At 44.9% G+C, this 17,827-nt stretch overlaps 1 protein-coding gene across 1 annotated transcript in view; it reads right to left on the reverse strand.

The window, feature by feature from the left end:
- Positions 1 to 408: 408 nt before the first annotated feature.
- SLC17A8 (solute carrier family 17 member 8) overlaps positions 409 to 17,827 on the reverse strand; it is a 43,345-nt gene continuing 25,926 nt past the window's right edge. The window contains exons 6-12 of the mRNA XM_048835465.2: positions 13,180 to 13,266; positions 12,272 to 12,417; positions 9,766 to 9,915; positions 8,558 to 8,690; positions 4,275 to 4,385; positions 2,813 to 2,940; positions 409 to 2,221 (exon numbers count right to left, since the gene is read on the reverse strand). Coding sequence (XP_048691422.1) covers positions 1,883 to 2,221; positions 2,813 to 2,940; positions 4,275 to 4,385; positions 8,558 to 8,690; positions 9,766 to 9,915; positions 12,272 to 12,417; positions 13,180 to 13,266 — 1,094 coding nt within the window. The 3' untranslated portion in view covers positions 409 to 1,882. The remainder of the gene's footprint in view (positions 2,222 to 2,812; positions 2,941 to 4,274; positions 4,386 to 8,557; positions 8,691 to 9,765; positions 9,916 to 12,271; positions 12,418 to 13,179; positions 13,267 to 17,827) is intronic.

Consider the following 17,827-nt stretch of genomic DNA (forward strand, 5'->3'; position numbering starts at 1 on the left):
CCTGCTCACCCTCCTGAGACACACCTGCACTAGCTCTGATCTAGTTAGTGCACTAGAAATAGAAGTGCAGCTGCGGCAGCACGAGTGGCGGGGTGGGCTAGCCTGTCTGAGACCCTAGGTATGCACTTGGGCAGCTATCCTGTCCTGCTTCTGCCACTACACTTATGTTTAGCATGGGTTTGTCTACTTTAGCTGAAATTCATACCTTCCGCCTTCAGCGAACGGGTACTCTAAGGATAGTCCCACCTATGCACTCAATTGCACTACAGTAACACAGCAAGATTAGTGCCTATAACATGTTTTAAATTTCTAATCTTATCATGCACTTTACATTGGCTATAAAAGATGCATTATAACCCCACATGACAAGATTGAGATGTGACATAAAACATCACAAAGTAAACAGGATCATTTTACTTGATTTTACTGAGACATTTATCCGAATGTAAAACAAACAGTTGACTGAAATTCTTCATTAAGAAAATATTATTATTGCCACAATGAGCTTTTGAGCACAGCTAAAGGTTTCAGATGATATAGGCCGCTCCATTGTAATCTTGGTAGCTTCCAAAGATGGTGGAAAAAAATCTAAAGCCATTTTACTATATCGAACATGTACTGATGGCAGAGAGAGAGTAAAATTAGAATATCTGAGAATCGGGTCATTTCTTTAAAGAGAAACCCTTTTTCCCAAAAAAACGTACTATACCTCACTCACAGCAATGGAGACACGGCAGCAGTATGTAAAAGGAAAGAGCTATAGGCCCAAAACTATAGACTTTACTCACATAAGTGATCTCATTCACGAAAACAAGGGCTGCTAGGCTGAGGCCTATAATTTTACCCACATTTTAGTCTAGAAAAATATATTTAAAGCGCTTTACAATAAGGAGCTGAGTGAAAATCTTATCTTTATGGGACTATGATGAATAGGAAGATGATTTTTGTTTCAAAAGTATTTTTTCACGCCAACACAAAATCAGGGGTGGGGGAGGTTGAGGGAAATAATCTCTACAGTAGCCATTATATTTCTTGATCCAACCTGCGTGCATAATGTATAAAGAAAAAAGTCTCTCTCCTTGAACGAAAGCATTGTTGGAATAATAGTTTCAGCAATCTTGGTTACACATTCCCCTACTGCTGTTGGGTGACCATATTTGACTATATTTTAATTTAATAATTTTAAATTTCCTTCACTCTCATCGCTCAGCAGGAACCTAAAACTTGACCAAACTTTTGTACTGGTGACCCCCTTTCACACGGCAAGCCTCTGAATGCGACCCCCCCCTTATAAATTAACACCATATTTTTTTATATTTAACACTATTATAAATGCTGGAGGCAAAGTGGGGTTTGGGTGGGGAGGCTGACAGCTCATGACCCCCATGTCATAACCTTGCAATGCCCTAAGAGGTCACAACCCCCAGTTTGAGAACCCCTGTCCTACGTAGGCAACAATGGCCAAACTTCTGTGTCTATGGGCTTCCTAGTAAACACACATTGGGGTAGGGGGAATGTCATTAAATTACCATGAATCCCACAACCCATTATGGCCTTTTCCTTACTTGAAGGGCCCTGCTCCCACAATCAGAGCCAAGCAGACAGACCTGCTACACCAATGCTAAATTCAATAGGGCTGTGTAGGGAGCCCTCAGTCCATCCCACACAGATCTGATTGAAAGCCAAACGTAGGTTTGCCAGTTATATTTCTATTAGCTCTTTTTCTGTGCTACAAGGAGAGAATTACTCCAGCTTACATCTAGCCATTTGGCAGGATTTTCCATGAATGAATAAGCAAGTACATATGGATACTGTCTGACTAGGAGGCAGTTGGTCAGGAGGGGCTGGGACACTTGCCACACGAATCACACATTTTCAGATATTATGACCTATCTTGAAAATTTCCATTTTCATAATGGTAGGAAGTCTGTTCCTCTATGTCCTGCATTACTCCCTTTTGCTTTCTCCATGCCTTTTTCCGCACATCATTGTTTTGACTGGTAGCGCCGTATGTTTTCTTTGGACTAACAAAAGTATCACTGCTCAGTTCCGTTTCTTCAGCCAGTTCATCTTGGTCAATTATGCCACATTTCTCTTCGCTGTGGCTTTCAGGGTCAGCCCATTCTTGCTTCTCACCAGAAGCGAAGATAGCATAGAATATCACTCCACTGTAGTGCACAAGAGCTGCTATCAGAAAGACATTTTGCCACTCTTCCCGGGTCTGAAAGAATGATATAGGACTCATTAGGTTTGCCGTAAATGGAAATATTAACCGCTGGATTAGACCAGGAGTTAGCACACATTGTACATTGATTGTCTGATTCCTAATTTTATAAATAAAACATTTGAAGAAAATAATTGTAAAGAATATTTCTTTTTCCTCCATAATGATAGCTAATAAAATACTAATGTGATTTCCCTGCAGGTTGTAGGACACTCATGAAGTTAGAAGGCCATGGCCCTTACTAAATGTGAGGAGGCAAACCCCATTTCAGAGCGATGATTGCTTAGGAACCTCAGCAGTATTACACTGCAGTTTTCCAAGTAACTCTTGTGGTTTTTTCTGCAGGAGAGCATGATACCACCCTAAGACAGTACCCTAGTGAAATTTCAGGGCAAGATGCTTAGCAGGTATAAACTGGTATCCCCCTTCCATTGATACCAGCTGAGGATACAGCACCTAGTATTTTGGTAAAGGGGAAAAAAACCACACACACTGCTGAAAAAAATTAGAGATCCAATAACCTTTGAAATGATCTTAATCTTGCATGTAATTCAATCCTCATTCTAGAAACAGGTAAGGAAACATTACCTTGTGTTTAGTCATCGCACCAACAATGAGTGGGCACACCATTCCTGACAGCGTCCCCACACCATTGGAGATCCCCATCAGAATGCTGGCATACCGGGGTGCAATATCCAAATGGTTGACATTAAATCCTGTAACAGCAGCAGCAACAATCAACTGGCACAGTCAGTTTCACGCCCCGGGGCTCATACGATTTGCTTAACAGTGGTTAAAGGAGATTGCCAAAGGAGCGAGAATCCACACTGCATTGACTAGGGAGAATGGGGAGCAATCTCTCTGCTTTTAGCAAAGAAAGGGGAAGGTGCACCCCTTTATCCTGCTTCCCCCTTCTTTTAACCCCTGCAGCTCCACTTTTGGGGCATAACAGAGTACAGGAGATATTGCTTATTTTGACTACTTGATCCTTTAAGGCTTCAGTACCTGCAGACACCTAGCATCTGAAGTGATGTACCCAACATTGAATTTTTCATTAAAGGATTAACAACTCATAAGTTTGAGTCTCTAATTCTTCAACTGAGTTTCATGCTTTAATTTAGGGATCATTTTCAGAAACTTTTTCCCCTGTAGTTTTAGTGACAATTTGCCAAAATATCAGACAGCCAGAATATATAGTGGAAAGTTTAATTACAGTTCCTGTAGATTTCTAGTGGATAAATATTTTATTAGAAAAGAAACCCCAAGATAAAAAGCAATTTAAGTGATTGTCAAGCAGTGTAATACTGTAGGTAACAAAAGCTGTGCGTATCAGCTGCGGATAACTGCAAGGAAAAGCCATGTACATTCCAAACGGTATTTTCTCAAGAGTTCCAGGGAACTGAAAGCACTAGAAAGGCTGAGTATTGGTAAAATGGAAATTAGAAATAAAAACTCCTCTCCGATGAGGGAAACAATGGTGTCCAAGGAGCTGCAGAGCCCAGCATGTGCTGGATAAGCCCATGGAGTTGAAAGGAACTACCTGTCCAGGGGCAGAGACAGTTATAGGACACACAGCGTGATGACCCAGCAGGTGCAGCTGGCAGAGGAAAAGCCAGCTGACAACTAGGCTACAGGCAGCGGAGAAGTAATTCATACACTTTCTGCAAGTATCAGAGTTATAGAAGGACTGAAGGGGGCTGTCAGAGGAGCAAACAGACAGAACCAGCATGATTACAGTCTGAGAATTATACTGACTGTTTAAACCACATTTCAAACCTTCTCATCTTACATTTGAGTTTCAGAATAGTTAGCCCTGTATCCTATTAGGTTTAATGTTTTGAATGATAATAGCCCAATATTCTGAGGTAAATGTGTGTTGCAATCTGAAGAGCATGGAGGTATTGTAAACCTAGAGTGATAAAGACTCAGATTCTCACAAACTCCATATAATGCAGGTACTCCAATAATCATTGTTGGAGCAGGATACAGGGCTTTCCCATAAGCAGCCATGTAAGTAGCTAATATGATGATTAATAAGATGAAGCTTTACCTGAAATAGCAAATCCACTAAATCCTACTGCTAGCACCAAGAAGGAGATAGCCACACCTCTTGTATGAGAGTAACCAACTACCAAAAGCAAAGTTGCTTCCATACCAAAACCTGCAAAAGAAACACGGGACTAAATTAAGTTCTATAAAGTATACTGGTTAAAAAGACACCAATAAGGACAAATCAATCTAGTGAGTTTTAAAATATGAGTTAATGCAATCAGTTGCCAATTTTTTGTGGGTTCACTATAAGATTTTAGGTTTCAGAGTAGCAGCCGTGTTAGTCTGTATTCGCAAAAAGAAAAGGAGTACTTGTGGCACCTTAGAGACTAACCAATTTATCTGAGCATAAGCTTTCGTGAGCTACAGCTCACTTCATCGGATGCATAAAGTGGAAAATGCAGTGAGGATGTTTTATGCACACAGACCATGAAAAAATGGGTGTTTATCACTTCAAAAGGTTTTCTCTTCTCCCACCCCACTCTCCTGCTGGTAATAGCTTATCTAAAGTGATCACTCTTCTTACAATGTGTATGATAAAAAAGGTGGGCCATTTCCAGCACAAATCCAGGGTTTAACAAGAACGTCTGAGGAACAGTGGGGGGGGGGGGGGAAGGGGCAGTAGGAAAAACAAGGGGAAATAGGCTTGAATAGAGACTGGGAGTGGTTAAGTCATTATGCAAGGTAACCTAAGTTAATTGTATCCAATTCGCAAATGAATTCCAATTCAGCAGTCTCTTGCTGGAGTCTGGTTTTGAAGTTTTTCTGTTGTAATATCGCAACTTTCATGTCTGTAATCGCGTGACCAGAGAGATTGAAGTGTTCTCCAACTGGTTTATGAATGTTATAATTCTTGACATCTGATTTGTGCCCATCTATTCTTTTACGTAGAGACTGTCCAGTTTGACCAATGTACATGGCAGAGGGGCATTGCTTGCACATGATGGCATAGATCACATTGGTAGATGTGCAGGTGAACGAGCCTCTGATAGTGTGGCTGATGTGATTAGGCCCTGTGATGGTGTCCCCTGAATAGATATGTGGGCACAGTTGGCAACAGGCTTTGTTGCAAGGATAGGTTCCTGGGTTAGTGGTTCTGTTGTGTGGTATGTAGTGCTGGTGAGTATTTGCTTCAGGTTGGGGGGCTGTCTGTATGCAAGGACTGGCCTGTCTCCCAAGATTTGTGAGAGTGATGGGTCATCCTTCAGGATAGGTTGTAGATCTTTGATAATGCGTTGGAGAGGTTTTGGTTGGGGGCTGAAGATGACGACTAGTAGTGTTCTGTTATTTTCTTTGTTAGGCCTGTCCTGTAGTAGGTGACTTCTGGGTACTCTTTTGGCTCTGTCAGTCTGTTTCTTCACTTCAGCAGGTGGGTATTGTAGTTGTAAGAATGCTTGATAGAGATCTTGTAGGTGTTTGTCTCTCTCTGAGGGGTTGGAGCAAATGCGGTTGTATCATAGAGCTTGGCTGTAGACAATGGACCGTGTGGTGTGGTCTGGGTGAAAGCTGGAGGCATGTAGGTAGGCATAGTGGTCAGTAGGTTTCCGGTATAGGGTGGTGTTTATGTGACCATCGCTTATTAGCACCGTAGTGTCCAGGAAGTGGATCTCTTGTGTGGACTGGTCCAGGCTGAGGTTGATGGTGGGATGGAAATTGTTGAAATCATGGTGGAATTCCTCAAGGGCTTCTTTTCCATGGGTCCAGATGATGAAGATGTCACCAATGTAGTGCAAGTAGAGTAGGGGTATTAGGGGATGAGAGCTGAGGAAGCGTTGTTCTAAGTCAGCCATAAAAATGTTGGCATACTGTGGGGCCACGCGGATACCCATAGCAGTGCCGCTGGTTTGAAGGTATACATTGTCCCCAAATGTGAAATAGTTATGGGTGAGGACAAAGTCACAAAGTTCAGCCACCAGGTTTGCCGTGACATTATTGGGGATAGTGTTCCTGACAGCTTGTAGTCCATCTTTGTGTGGAATGTTGGTGTAGAGGGCTTCTACATCCATAGTGGCCAGGATGGTATTTTCAGGAAGATCACCGATGGATTGTAGTTTCCTTAGGAAGTCAGTGGTGTCTCGAAGATAGCTGGGAGTGCTGGTAGCGTAGGGCCTGAGGAAGGAGTCTACATAGCCAGACAATCCTGCTGTCAGGGTACCAATGCCTGAGATGATGGGGCGCCCAGGATTTCCAGGTTTATGGATCTTGGGTAGTAGAGAGAATATCCCAGGTCGGGATTCCAGGGGTGTGTCTGTGTGGATTTGATCTTGTGCTTTTTCAGGGAGTTTCTTGAGCAAATGCTGTAGTTTCTTTTGGTAATCCTCAGTGGGATCAGAGGGTAATGGCTTGTAGAAAGTGGTGTTGGAGAGCTGCCGAGCAGCCTCTTGTTCATATTCCGACCTATTCATGATGACAACAGCACCTCCTTTGTCAGCCTTTTTGATTATGATGTCAGAGTTGTTTCTGAGGCTGTGGATGGCAGTGTGTTCTGCACGGCTGAGGTTGTGGGGCAAGTGATGCTGCTTTTCCACAATTTCAGCCCGTGCACGTCGGCGGAAGCACTCTATGTAGAAGTCCAGTCTGCTGTCTCGACCTTCAGGAGGAGTCCACCTAGAATCCCTCTTTTGGTAGTGTTGGGTAGGGAGGTCTCTGTGGATTATCATGTTGTTCAGAGGAGCGTTGGAAATATTCCTTGAGTCGGAGACGTCGAAAATAGGATTCTAGGTCACCACAGAACTGTATCATGTTTTTTCATGTTCTGTGTGTATAAAACATCCTCACTGCATTATCCACTTTATGCCTCCGATGAAGTGAGCTGTAGCTCACGAAAGCTTATGCTCAGATAAATTGGTGAGTCTCTAAGGTGCCACAAGTCCTCCTTTTCTTTATAAGATTTTACTGTTTGTATGTTTATTTATTTTAATAGTTCTTCTTTTCCCTGTTGCTGTGTGAGAGACCCAGACAAAAAACCAGGGAAACTGACACACTGACTATACAGGGGAAACAGTGAACATGATTATATGCAAGGTACTGTCAAATACCTCAAGTAAACAAACTTGGAAAAAAGAAAAATATTTCTCTCCTTTAATTCATTTCAATTCTAGTGATCTGAGATGGCCTTTGTAACAATAGTAAATGGAGATTTTGTCAGACAGCAGTGAGACATTAATATAAATCATCAAGTACTACAAGGAACTTCCAGAAACTAACTTCTGTCTTTGTTAAGAAGTAGTGACCATTCCTCCAGGTGCATCAAGTATGGGTGACATAATGGCAATCCCCTGGTCAGTTAATTTGAGAATGTTCCTTGATGATTTAGGGTCACATTCAGACCTGCTCCAAGCAGGTGCAGCTCTTGATTTACTTCATTCATATTGTGCCATATATAGGGACATCAGAACAAAGGAACTGACAAACTAGAGTAGTTCCAGGGTCCATCTAGCTTAGTAACTTTTCTCTGACTGTGGTTCGTACCAGATGTTTCAGAGGAAGGTATAAACCCCCAGCTGAGCAATTACACAATAACTAAGCCTACAATTTTGTCACGGATTCTGTGACTTTAAGAGATGCCCGGGAGTTCGGGTTTCAGCCCTGGGTGGTGGGCCTGGGGGAGGAAGTATCACCTCCACCCATTGACTCACCCCAGTGGGCAACCCAGCCTGTGTGTCAGCGTCAACGCCTCCGAGTTACCCTGTAATACTTTACTGTTAAATTGTTACCCATTTTTGTTGCCTTGACCGTACCCGAAGTGAGAGAGGGACTCTGTTCTTCTCCATTGTGCCTCCCCCTCGATATGTTCAGCCCCTGCCAGAATCACCACTGCCCTCAATCCCAGCATATTTCTGGCTTGTCCCCAGTAGCCAGGTCTAGGCAGGGAGCAGATGGGGTGGGCCACTGCTGCCTCCCCAGCCAGGCTCTCTCTCAGCCAGTTGCTGCACTGGACAGAGCAGTGACCCAGAGCAGCCAGCTTCAGCCAGTGAGAGAAGTGGTTCCATCCCGCTCCCCACCCAGGCCCAGTTACCAGGGAGAGCGACCAAACGTGCCATGGGGTAGACACGGTGGGAGGAAGACACAGCCCCCTGCGGGTAACTCTGGCAGGGTGGGGAGAGCATAGCTAAGATATAAAGCCAGGAAGTTTGCAGCAGAAAGGGGCTGCAATGTGGAAGTTGGCAGTCACCCTCTGGGCTTTGAGAGGGAAAAATAGGAAACCCATGGAAAGAGAAATTGTGATTTGTGCAGAAATTGCAACACATGACTATATGTTTGATCTGTAAAATCCAACAGTACCTCCACAATTCATGATTTTTCTTACAGTGGTAGTGGTTAAAATCTTTCTACTTCGTAAAAAGTCAGCTAATTGCCCACCAATGGGAACAATAATTGTCATGACCATATGTGGAACTGCAGACAAAAGGCCAACCTGAAATTAAATAAAGTATATGTAAGCCAATGTCTTCTCTTGTTCTATTTTTATCTTTTGTTCAGCAATATTTTTTCCTTCTGGTATTTATTTGTTTAAACAGATACTAAGGCAGAGGATTCCGGGCTGCAACTTTTACAGAATTTTCAGCCCAAGGAGAAGGGGGTTATGGTATCTTTAAGCCACCTTTGTGTCATCCCAGTTTTGTGCTGTTCTAGGAGCTGGAGAGGCCTTGGCATAATTTAGACAGCCCCGGAGGCCTGAGTCATGGCAGCCTCCTTTGGCCGGCCAGTAGGCCACAGCACTGCCAGAAATCTACTGCCCCTATCCTGCCCCTTTGGGTGTCCCCCTACACCAGGGCTTGTGACAGGGTCCTTGGGTGGCAGCTCTGTGGCTCTCTCCATAGCTTCGGCACCAGGGGAACTCTCCCTCAGCCTGAAATGGGGCTTTTAGGGCCCTTTTATGCCACTCTGTCCCTCTCTGTCAGCTTAGAGGAGCCAGAGAATGGTTGGGAATCTCACCCTAGTATTTTCATACATTTTTCTGGTTTTTATAGTTCCTCTTGCCAAGGAGTTAATTAGAAGAAAGTTAAAATTCCACTTACCCCGGCACTTGTTATAAATAAGCTTAGAAGGATTAGATTTTTATTGGTAAATGTCAGTAAATGTTGTTTTCACCATATACACAGCAACCAACAAAAATAATTCCATCTATAATAATTGACATTTATGGCTTGGCAAAGAAAGAAAAATGCTACTTGAGAACTTATTAGGTTTTGATTTAAGGATATTTACTTTGTATATTTTGACATGTGATGTTGACAATTTGTGCTTAAATGGTTATAAAAGCTTTACCTTTTTCAATCTCAATGTCTGCTGTCATTCAATTATTGTCTGACCCTCTCCCCTCATAATTTCCCACAACTGTGAAAATTTAAACAGATAAAATTAAGAAAAAAAAGCTTAAAGATAAACGTTGATATTATCAGCTGTAACTGGCTTTGGAGGGAGTTGAGGCCTCTCAGCACCTTGCAAGACCAGGTCCAAAGTGAAAGAGCTGGAATTAAGAAACGTACCTTACTTATTGCAAAGCCAAAGACCTCTTCAAAGTAAGCAGGCTGACTTATAAGCAGCAAATAGAAGGTCCAGCTTCTACAAAAGTTTGCCACGATAATTGCATACACCGGCATTGAAGTGAAAAACTTCTTCCAAGGGGTACTAAATTTCTAGAACAGACAAACTGAAGATGTTTTGTACAGGTAAAAGCAAGGCAAAGATAGATTTTCCTTTCATATTGGTTGTATCCCTCAGTGCAACTTCACTGATTTCAGAACAGTTTCTCCTGATTTATACTGGTCTAAGCAAGTGGAGAATCAACTCCTTGAGGGTTTGTGGCTGGGAGCAAGAAAGAGCTTCTTTCTTTGAAGGGTTAGGACTTTTGAGAGACTGTGTAGAGCAGTGGTTTTCAAACTGTGGGTCGCGACCCACTCCTGGGTCGCAGAATGTAAGGCACTGGGTCACGCTGGCTCTGGTCAGCACCGCCATCCAGGCCATTAAAAGTCCCATTGGCAGTGCTGCCCAGCTATGGCAGGCTAGCCCCTACCTTTTCTGACACCGCACTGTGTGCCCTGGAAGTGGCCAGCAGCAGGTCCCGCTCCTAGGTGGGGGTGCCACAGAGCTCTACGTGCTGCCCCCAGCCCAAGCACCAGCTCTGCACTGTTTCCAGCCAGTTCCCGGCCAATGGGAGCTTAGGGGGGGTGCCTGCGGTTGAGAGCCACATGCGTACCTCCACCTCGGAGCAGGACCTGCTGCTGGCCGCTTCTGGGGCCCAGCGCAGTTCACGGTGCCAGGACAGACAGAAAGCCTGCCTTACCACACACCCCCCTGCGCCGCTGACCGGCAGACACCCAAGTTAAGCCCACGCCCCAATCCCCCGCCCCAGCCCTAAGCCCCCCCAAACCCCTCATTCCTGGCCCCACACCAGAGCCTGCACCTCCAGGCAGAGTCCTGACCCTCTCATGCACCCCAACCCCGTCAGCCCTGATCCCTCCCCGCCCCAGAGCCGCCTCCTGCACCCCAACCCCCTTATCCCCAGCCCCACCCCAGAGCCTGCACCCTGAGCCCTGACCCCTTCCCACACCCCAACCCCCTGCCCCAGCCCAGAGCCCCATTCCACACCCTGAACCTCTCATTACAAGCTCAGCCCTCACCCCCACACCTCAACCCTCTGCACCAGCCATGAGCCCCTCTCACACCACAATCCCTCATCCCCAGCTCAGTTGGGTCATGGGCATCAACAATTTTCTTCAACTGGGTCACCAGAAAAAAAAAGTTTGAAAACCACTGGTGTAGAGCAACAGTGGTACAGTGGGTAAGAAGAATTATAAAGTAAATTGCGGGAAAACCTTGATATGTTCCTCAGTGTCTTCTGGTGTGATTCAATCTGATAAATTCAATATTGTAAATATGCAGTAATTAAGTGACAGGCAGATATCAGTTTTAGTCTAAATTGGGACTTGAACTAAAGTCCTTGGGATCGAATGGAATTTATGCAATTCACTATTCTCACTTTGAGTTTCCATTTATGCTTCAGTAATCCGTACAGCAGGAAGGAAATTACTTCAGAACCACGCTTATTTACAATAGAATTCCTAAAAGAAACAATTTGTAATGATGATAACATGGATATATAGTTTTTTCTTCTCTTTAAGATGGATCTATTATGTACACAGCATGGTATGAACTCCACATGGATGTATTTATGTTGATGCAATTAATATTAAGGGTGCAATGGTACCTTGGATGTGCATGTGTGTCTCCAGCCAAGGTCTGATTGATTTCAATGAATGGATCAGGTGCGCATCCAAGGGTAGAATTTGACACATTATCCAACCACCACGATTGTTAGCCAAATCATCAATAATCCAAAGACAATTTGGGTTATTTTGTTACAGAATGTTGAAGAATGGAAGCCAGGAAGGAATAGGTTATCAAGAAACAGCTTTTGTTTTTACAAACAATAGCAAAACCAAGTTACATAAATGGAGGAAGACAAATTTGATTGGAAAATATATTTTGGAATCAGGTTTCCAGTCTGTTACTGGTAACAAAGCTAAGGAAAGGTCTGGGGAGTGAAAGGGGGTGACAAAAACAAAAAACGCAGGCTGTCTTAAGATCAAGAGAGCCAGAGAACCCCGACTGTGCATTCAGACCTTCCACGGACAAGAATTGTTGGCAGCGGCTGAGCTAGGGAGCAAAATTGACTTCATTTTTTCTGAACTCAGTTGGATTACTCGTAAGCGAGATCAGAATCTGTCCCCTTAAGTTTAGACAGGAGTAGAACCCTTGAGCTGAAAGGACATTGAATTGTGTATATTGATTAGATTTGTATATTTTTATGTATGGGCTGGATTCTGTAGCCTTTAAGAAAATAAAAGCTTCCCTTATGTATGCTAAAGTCTACACTGTATCCCTATCCACACACTGATATAATGCAAAGTTTTAATATGTTTGTTTGCCATAAATGACAATGACCACCAAAACCCAGGTATTTTCTGTCTATGACCATTAAATTATACTTACATTTGCACTTACACTAACGAGGCTGGCCCCTTCTCCTATACTTGTTTCTATGTATGTCCTTTCTTCACTGGTTATTGTTGGGTGTGCAGCAGGGCTCTCATAGGCATGAAGCAGCCAGAACATGTACCAAACAATTCCAAACATTCCTGTAGAGGTGGAAAGAAAACAGATTGGTTTCAAATGCCATTGTGTAATGGTAAAGTATCTGCAATGCCTAATGTTTCAATTATTTATCTGAGGACCAAATCAAATCAAACTCCGGCAGGAAATCTGCACAAATTCACATGGAAAAGTTATAGCTGTGTATTTATACTGTGCCCATCACAGGGGTATCTGAGCACCTATTCAGCACACTGCACTTATGTGCCTGGGGAGGTGGGGGAAGGCAGAAGCACATATCTACATGGGGGACCGGGGGAATTGTGATTAATCCAAAAAAAAAAAAATTGGTATGGGCTATGTAAAGCAGATCCTGATTGGCAAACCTTGCAGCACACTCTGTGCAAAGGATCAGTGTAAACTATCCTGCCTCTGAAACAGACAAACATGCAGGGGTGAGCTTCCCTACTGTGCGTGGCTTTTGGAGCCTCTACTTTTTTGTGAATGGGTAAGCGTTTAAGCACAAAGAAGATGCAACTTCAGGGATGTATCAGCATGCTTGGGGTATCTTTGGGTGGTTAAGTGGGCTTTCACCAGGGCTCGCCAGTATGTAGCCCTGCACTATATGTTGAAATCATTACAGTTTAAAAGCATTTTACAATATATTACCATAGTATCTTGTAACACTTCACAGAAAGCTGACAATAAGACTGAACAATTTTGATTGGTACTACTTTTAAATCAGATTTGTACTACACTATCTAACAATGCTGATCCAACTGTGCACCATTTTACATTAAACAACTCACCATAAATATAAAAGACTGATGGCCACCCTATGTACTGTACCAATATCCCTGCCAAGGGCATGGCAACCACTGCCCCAGCGTAGGAACCTGAAGATCAAAAGGATTGAGAAAACATGTCAGCTATGTTACCTAATTCCTCCAACTCATTTCCTATAGGAATTAGAACAACTACACAGGGGGGCTGGAATAATTTGTGTACCAAACTGTAAACCCTGTATATGATGGAAACCACTTCAAGCCGGCACCCCTGGTTCCACCACCCAGCAACTACAGTGTGCACTTAAGACCAGCATCACAAAGTCCAGGTGGTACCTTTATCATGCGGCAGCATATGTTGAGGTAGGTAAGCTGTATTATCTGTATTATGCATATGGATGAACTGTGCTACGGAGAAGTTAAGAGCCTGATATTCAGAAGAGTGAGCAGCCACAATTTTACACGGAGAACTTAAATACATTCTCCCATTGTTATGCTTGCACCCGTGAAACTCCACCAATGCTAGCAACAGTGGATTGCTCATCTAGACCTGCCATCAGTATGTTCAACAATATGTTGACTGTAGGCGCGTTTCCCAAACTGGGGTCCGCGGCCCTTATGATCAACTCCTCTCCCTCCTTTTCTCTCCCAGCACCTCCTGCATGCTGAAAGTCTGGCAGCGCAGTGGGACTAAGGCAGGCTTCCTACCTTCCCTGGCCCTGCCCCGCTCCCAGAAGTGGCCCTGACGACCTTGGGGGTGAGGGAAGAGGGCAGGGGGTCTCTGCGCACTGCCCCCGCCCCAAGTGCCAACTCTGCAGCTCCCATTGGCTGAGAACTGTGGCCTGCAGGCAGGGGCAGTGCACGGAGACCCCCCTGGCCTCCCCGCCTAGGAGCCACTGCCAGAGGGATGTGCACCCAAACTCCCTCCGTCCCAGAGCCTGCACCCCTCACCCCCTCCCAAACCCAAACACCCTTCCAGAGCTCAGAGCCACACCCCTCTTGTACCCAAAGTCCGCACACCGCACCCAAACTCCCTCTCAGAACCCAAAGCCCATACCCAAACTCCCTCTCCGAGCCCGCACCCCTCACCCCTCCTGCACCCAAACTCCCTGCCCCAGCCCGGTGAAAGTGAGTGAGTGTGGGGGAGACAAAGTGACGGAGGGAGGGGGAAAGGAGTGAGCAAGGGAGGGGCCTCGGAGAAGGGGCAGAGGAGGGGCAGGGCCTCAGGGAAGGGGGCAGGACAAGGGATGAGCGGAGGACTTGAGGGTCCCTGAAAAATTGTAAATCAAAATGGGGGTCCTCGGGTTGCTAAAATTTGAGAACTACTGGACTATACCAATAGTATGAAGAAATGGTTAAAATAAAGAGTCAATTTTCAACATGGCAACAGGTTAACAAGTCTGAGTTCCAGACCAAAAGAGGTGTGTGATGTGGAAAAGGACATGAGCATTTAAGTGTTTGAACAAGGAATTTCCACTGAGAATTTATGTAGACTGGTGATGAAAAACTCTAGTTTAGCATTGGCAAGTGGGTATCTGACCTGTTCTAGTCAGAATACCTAGAACTGTGAACCACTGGGTTACCCCACTGCCTTAGCGAGAGTGAGAGCTTTGCTGCTGCTAAGCTGTGGGTCAGCTCCCTGACACACCAGCCTGTCTGCCTCACCAGCAAAGTCTTCAAGTCTCTGCCAGTCTAAATCTTGCCTTGCAGGTAACAATCAGCAAAACCTCGTTCCCCAGGGATGTCTCCTGTGTCCAGTCCCTCTTACTGGACCCTCACAGAAATTATTAGGGTCGCTGCCTCCAAAGACACAGAGCACACATGCTGCTTGGTAGATTAGCTGAAGTCTTGCACTTCACTGTAATACTCAGCACTAAGATGGTTTTGTAATAAAACAAGAATAAGGTTAGTAACAAAGACCAGAGATTTAAGTGACACTAAGCAGGAACAAGAGAGACAGGTATGGTTACAAACAAAACATGATTTCTAGTGACCAAAAAACTTAATCCTCGCTAGTTACAATCTTTGCCTAAGCAGTTTTGTTACTCACATCAAGTTATCAGCAACTCCAGGCTAAGGAACCCAGCACTGAGAGAATCAAAAGGTGCTGCTCCCAAAGATCACTAAAAAGCCTGTTTGCTCCCATTGTATTACCCAAAGTCCATGGTCTCTGCCTCAAGAGCCAGGAAGGATTCATGGGGTGCAGACTCTGTCCCCCAGTATGCTCTCTAAGTTGCTGCTTGACAGCTTTGTTTACCTTGTATGTAAATGTACCTTCATGGTCCTCTGCTTGTAATCAAGCTGCTCAGGCAGGTAAGTCCACATTCCTTTGTCTAGGGCAAGCTGAGTTTTTGCTCTGCCTCCCAAATACATTTTAAGAACTTATTTCCAGCACACACACACATATTCTTTCTATACAACCTGTACACACATCACGGATGATATTCGGGACCAGTGTGTCACCAGTTTACGTATGATTAAGCTAAGATTTTGTCACAGATATGTTTAGTAAAAGTCATGGACAGGTCAGGGGCAATAAAGAAAAATTCACTGAAGCCCGTAACCTATCCCTGACTTTTACTAAAAATATCCATGACAAAATGGGGTGCCGCTGGGCAGCTGTGGGGGACGGCCAGGAACTGCGCGGTCCCCTGGTGGTGGCTCAGAGACCCCCGCCGCTTGGAGCTCCAGGGGTCCCCCTGCCGCCCGCAGCCAAGAGCTGCGGTGTCCCCACCACAGTGGCTTGGAGCCCCCTGCTGCCCGGAGTGGCCAGGAACTCCAGGGTCACCCCAGCACCTGCGGCAGCTGGGAGCTGTGGGAGGACCCCACCAGGTGCTGTGGGTTGCGGCGGGACCCTGCAGCTCCCAGCCACCATGGGCTGAAGTCACGGAGGTCTTTGGAAGTCAGAGCTTCCATGACTTCCGCAATCTCCGTGACAAAATCGTAACCTTGCGTATGATGCCTTACATGGCACCTTTTAGATACATATTATGACAACAATGTGTTGGGGGGAATGGGTGTCTGGCCTGATATGAGTTATTGTACGGTGGGCTGCTGCCAGTTGGCTCTGAGGTCTTCCTGGATTAACTCTGCCATAGATAAGAAGTACTGCTAATGAATTATTCTGAGGAAGGAGCAGACTCAGGTCTTCACTGTTTGTTTGACATTAATTCATACTTTGTTAATGAACACTTTTGACCTAAGTACAAACTATTGTCAGACATGCAGAGAACACCTCACTCTACTAGTTTCTTGGAATAACTCATTTGCAAATACTTTTCACGGGTGATTACTCAGACTGGAGTTTCATATCTAGTCTACGTCCCAAGTTACTCCTGCAGGATTAACTAAGATGAATGCAAGGATTTGATGTGACAAAGTGTGGAATTTTTTAACATTTTTATGAAGCCCATGCGTGCCTCAGTTTCCCCTACATGCAGCATTGTTACAGAGTGGATGCAAAGAAACTGTGTGCTCTCAGGGCAGGCTAAGACACAGGTGCGAATGGTGCCTAGCTATCTGGGCCCTTAGGTCCCATATCAATGGAGCTCTTGAGAAGAAAGTGCCAAATCCACTTGCCTGAACATGGACACCAAGCAACCAATGATGCAGAGAGATATGGACGTCCCTTGCCTCTCATCTCCCCAGCTTGGGAACAAAGGACTGTGTGTGTGTGGGCGGGGGGAAAGATAAAAGGTAGGTGTTGGCTGGGGGAAACAGTTGGGAGCACACACCTGGGAGTCTGACAAAGGAGATCAGATGGACGGGGTGACAGAACTTGAACAACAGGGTTCACTGCAGCTTGGCTGGGCTCTAGCTACCCAGAATGGACTGCACTTTAACCTTCATTTCCCTGTGCTAACCAAGGACTTCCTATGCTGTGTTCCAGACGACTGATAGACCCTACTGTTTGACAATGCTGGCTGAGTGTCACTGCCGATGCTTGCAGAGGTGCATTGCTCCTTAAGATTGTACAAGTCTCCCTCAGGGATTGGTCTCATTGGCACTCATCAAATAGAGCTCACAGTGTGGAACAGCAGAGCTGAAGGCCCAGAGGTCCAGTCTAAGGAGACAGTGAAGTGGTGTGGCTTACCCTAAAGGAAAAGTGAGACTCCTAGGGAGGCCTAGCATATTGAAGGGCTCTTCCCAGAGACTGTTCCAAAGCTGGAGCCACAGCACCAGTCCTGTGGCTCTTTGACGCTTAGTCAGAGAAATCTGGCAGCTACTCAGAAATATTGTGGCTTCCTAATTTTTCATTCATACCAGTTCACTTTTCAAATATAAAATGGGGTGTGTTCCACAGTATCCAAAGTGGCTGGGGGTCTGAGGGAGTTTGTCAGGATTTTCCCATCCATTAAATTGTAGATTCAAAACATATATAAAGCGAAATTCCTGTACATTCTTTAAAAAAAAGTCTCCCTTTTTTGCACTTTTGCCTTTTCCTAGTCTCCCTCTTTTCATCCTGTATTTGATATTACAGACCCCTAGTCCCTCAATGCCTGCATTTGCTAGCAGGCTATTTTTTTCTGTGATTTTTCTTCCTTGTTTTTCCCCCCACTGTCCACTTTTACCTTCATTGCTTTCACTCTCCTCTTCACCTCTCTGTCCCAGCGTCTCTGCAGCATTCTCTCCCCACCCACAAACCCACCAGTTCTACCTCGTCTTGGTCCTC

This window comes from Caretta caretta, chromosome 1 (assembly GCF_965140235.1).
Source record: "Caretta caretta isolate rCarCar2 chromosome 1, rCarCar1.hap1, whole genome shotgun sequence".
NCBI classification, from domain to species: Eukaryota; Metazoa; Chordata; order Testudines; family Cheloniidae; genus Caretta; species Caretta caretta.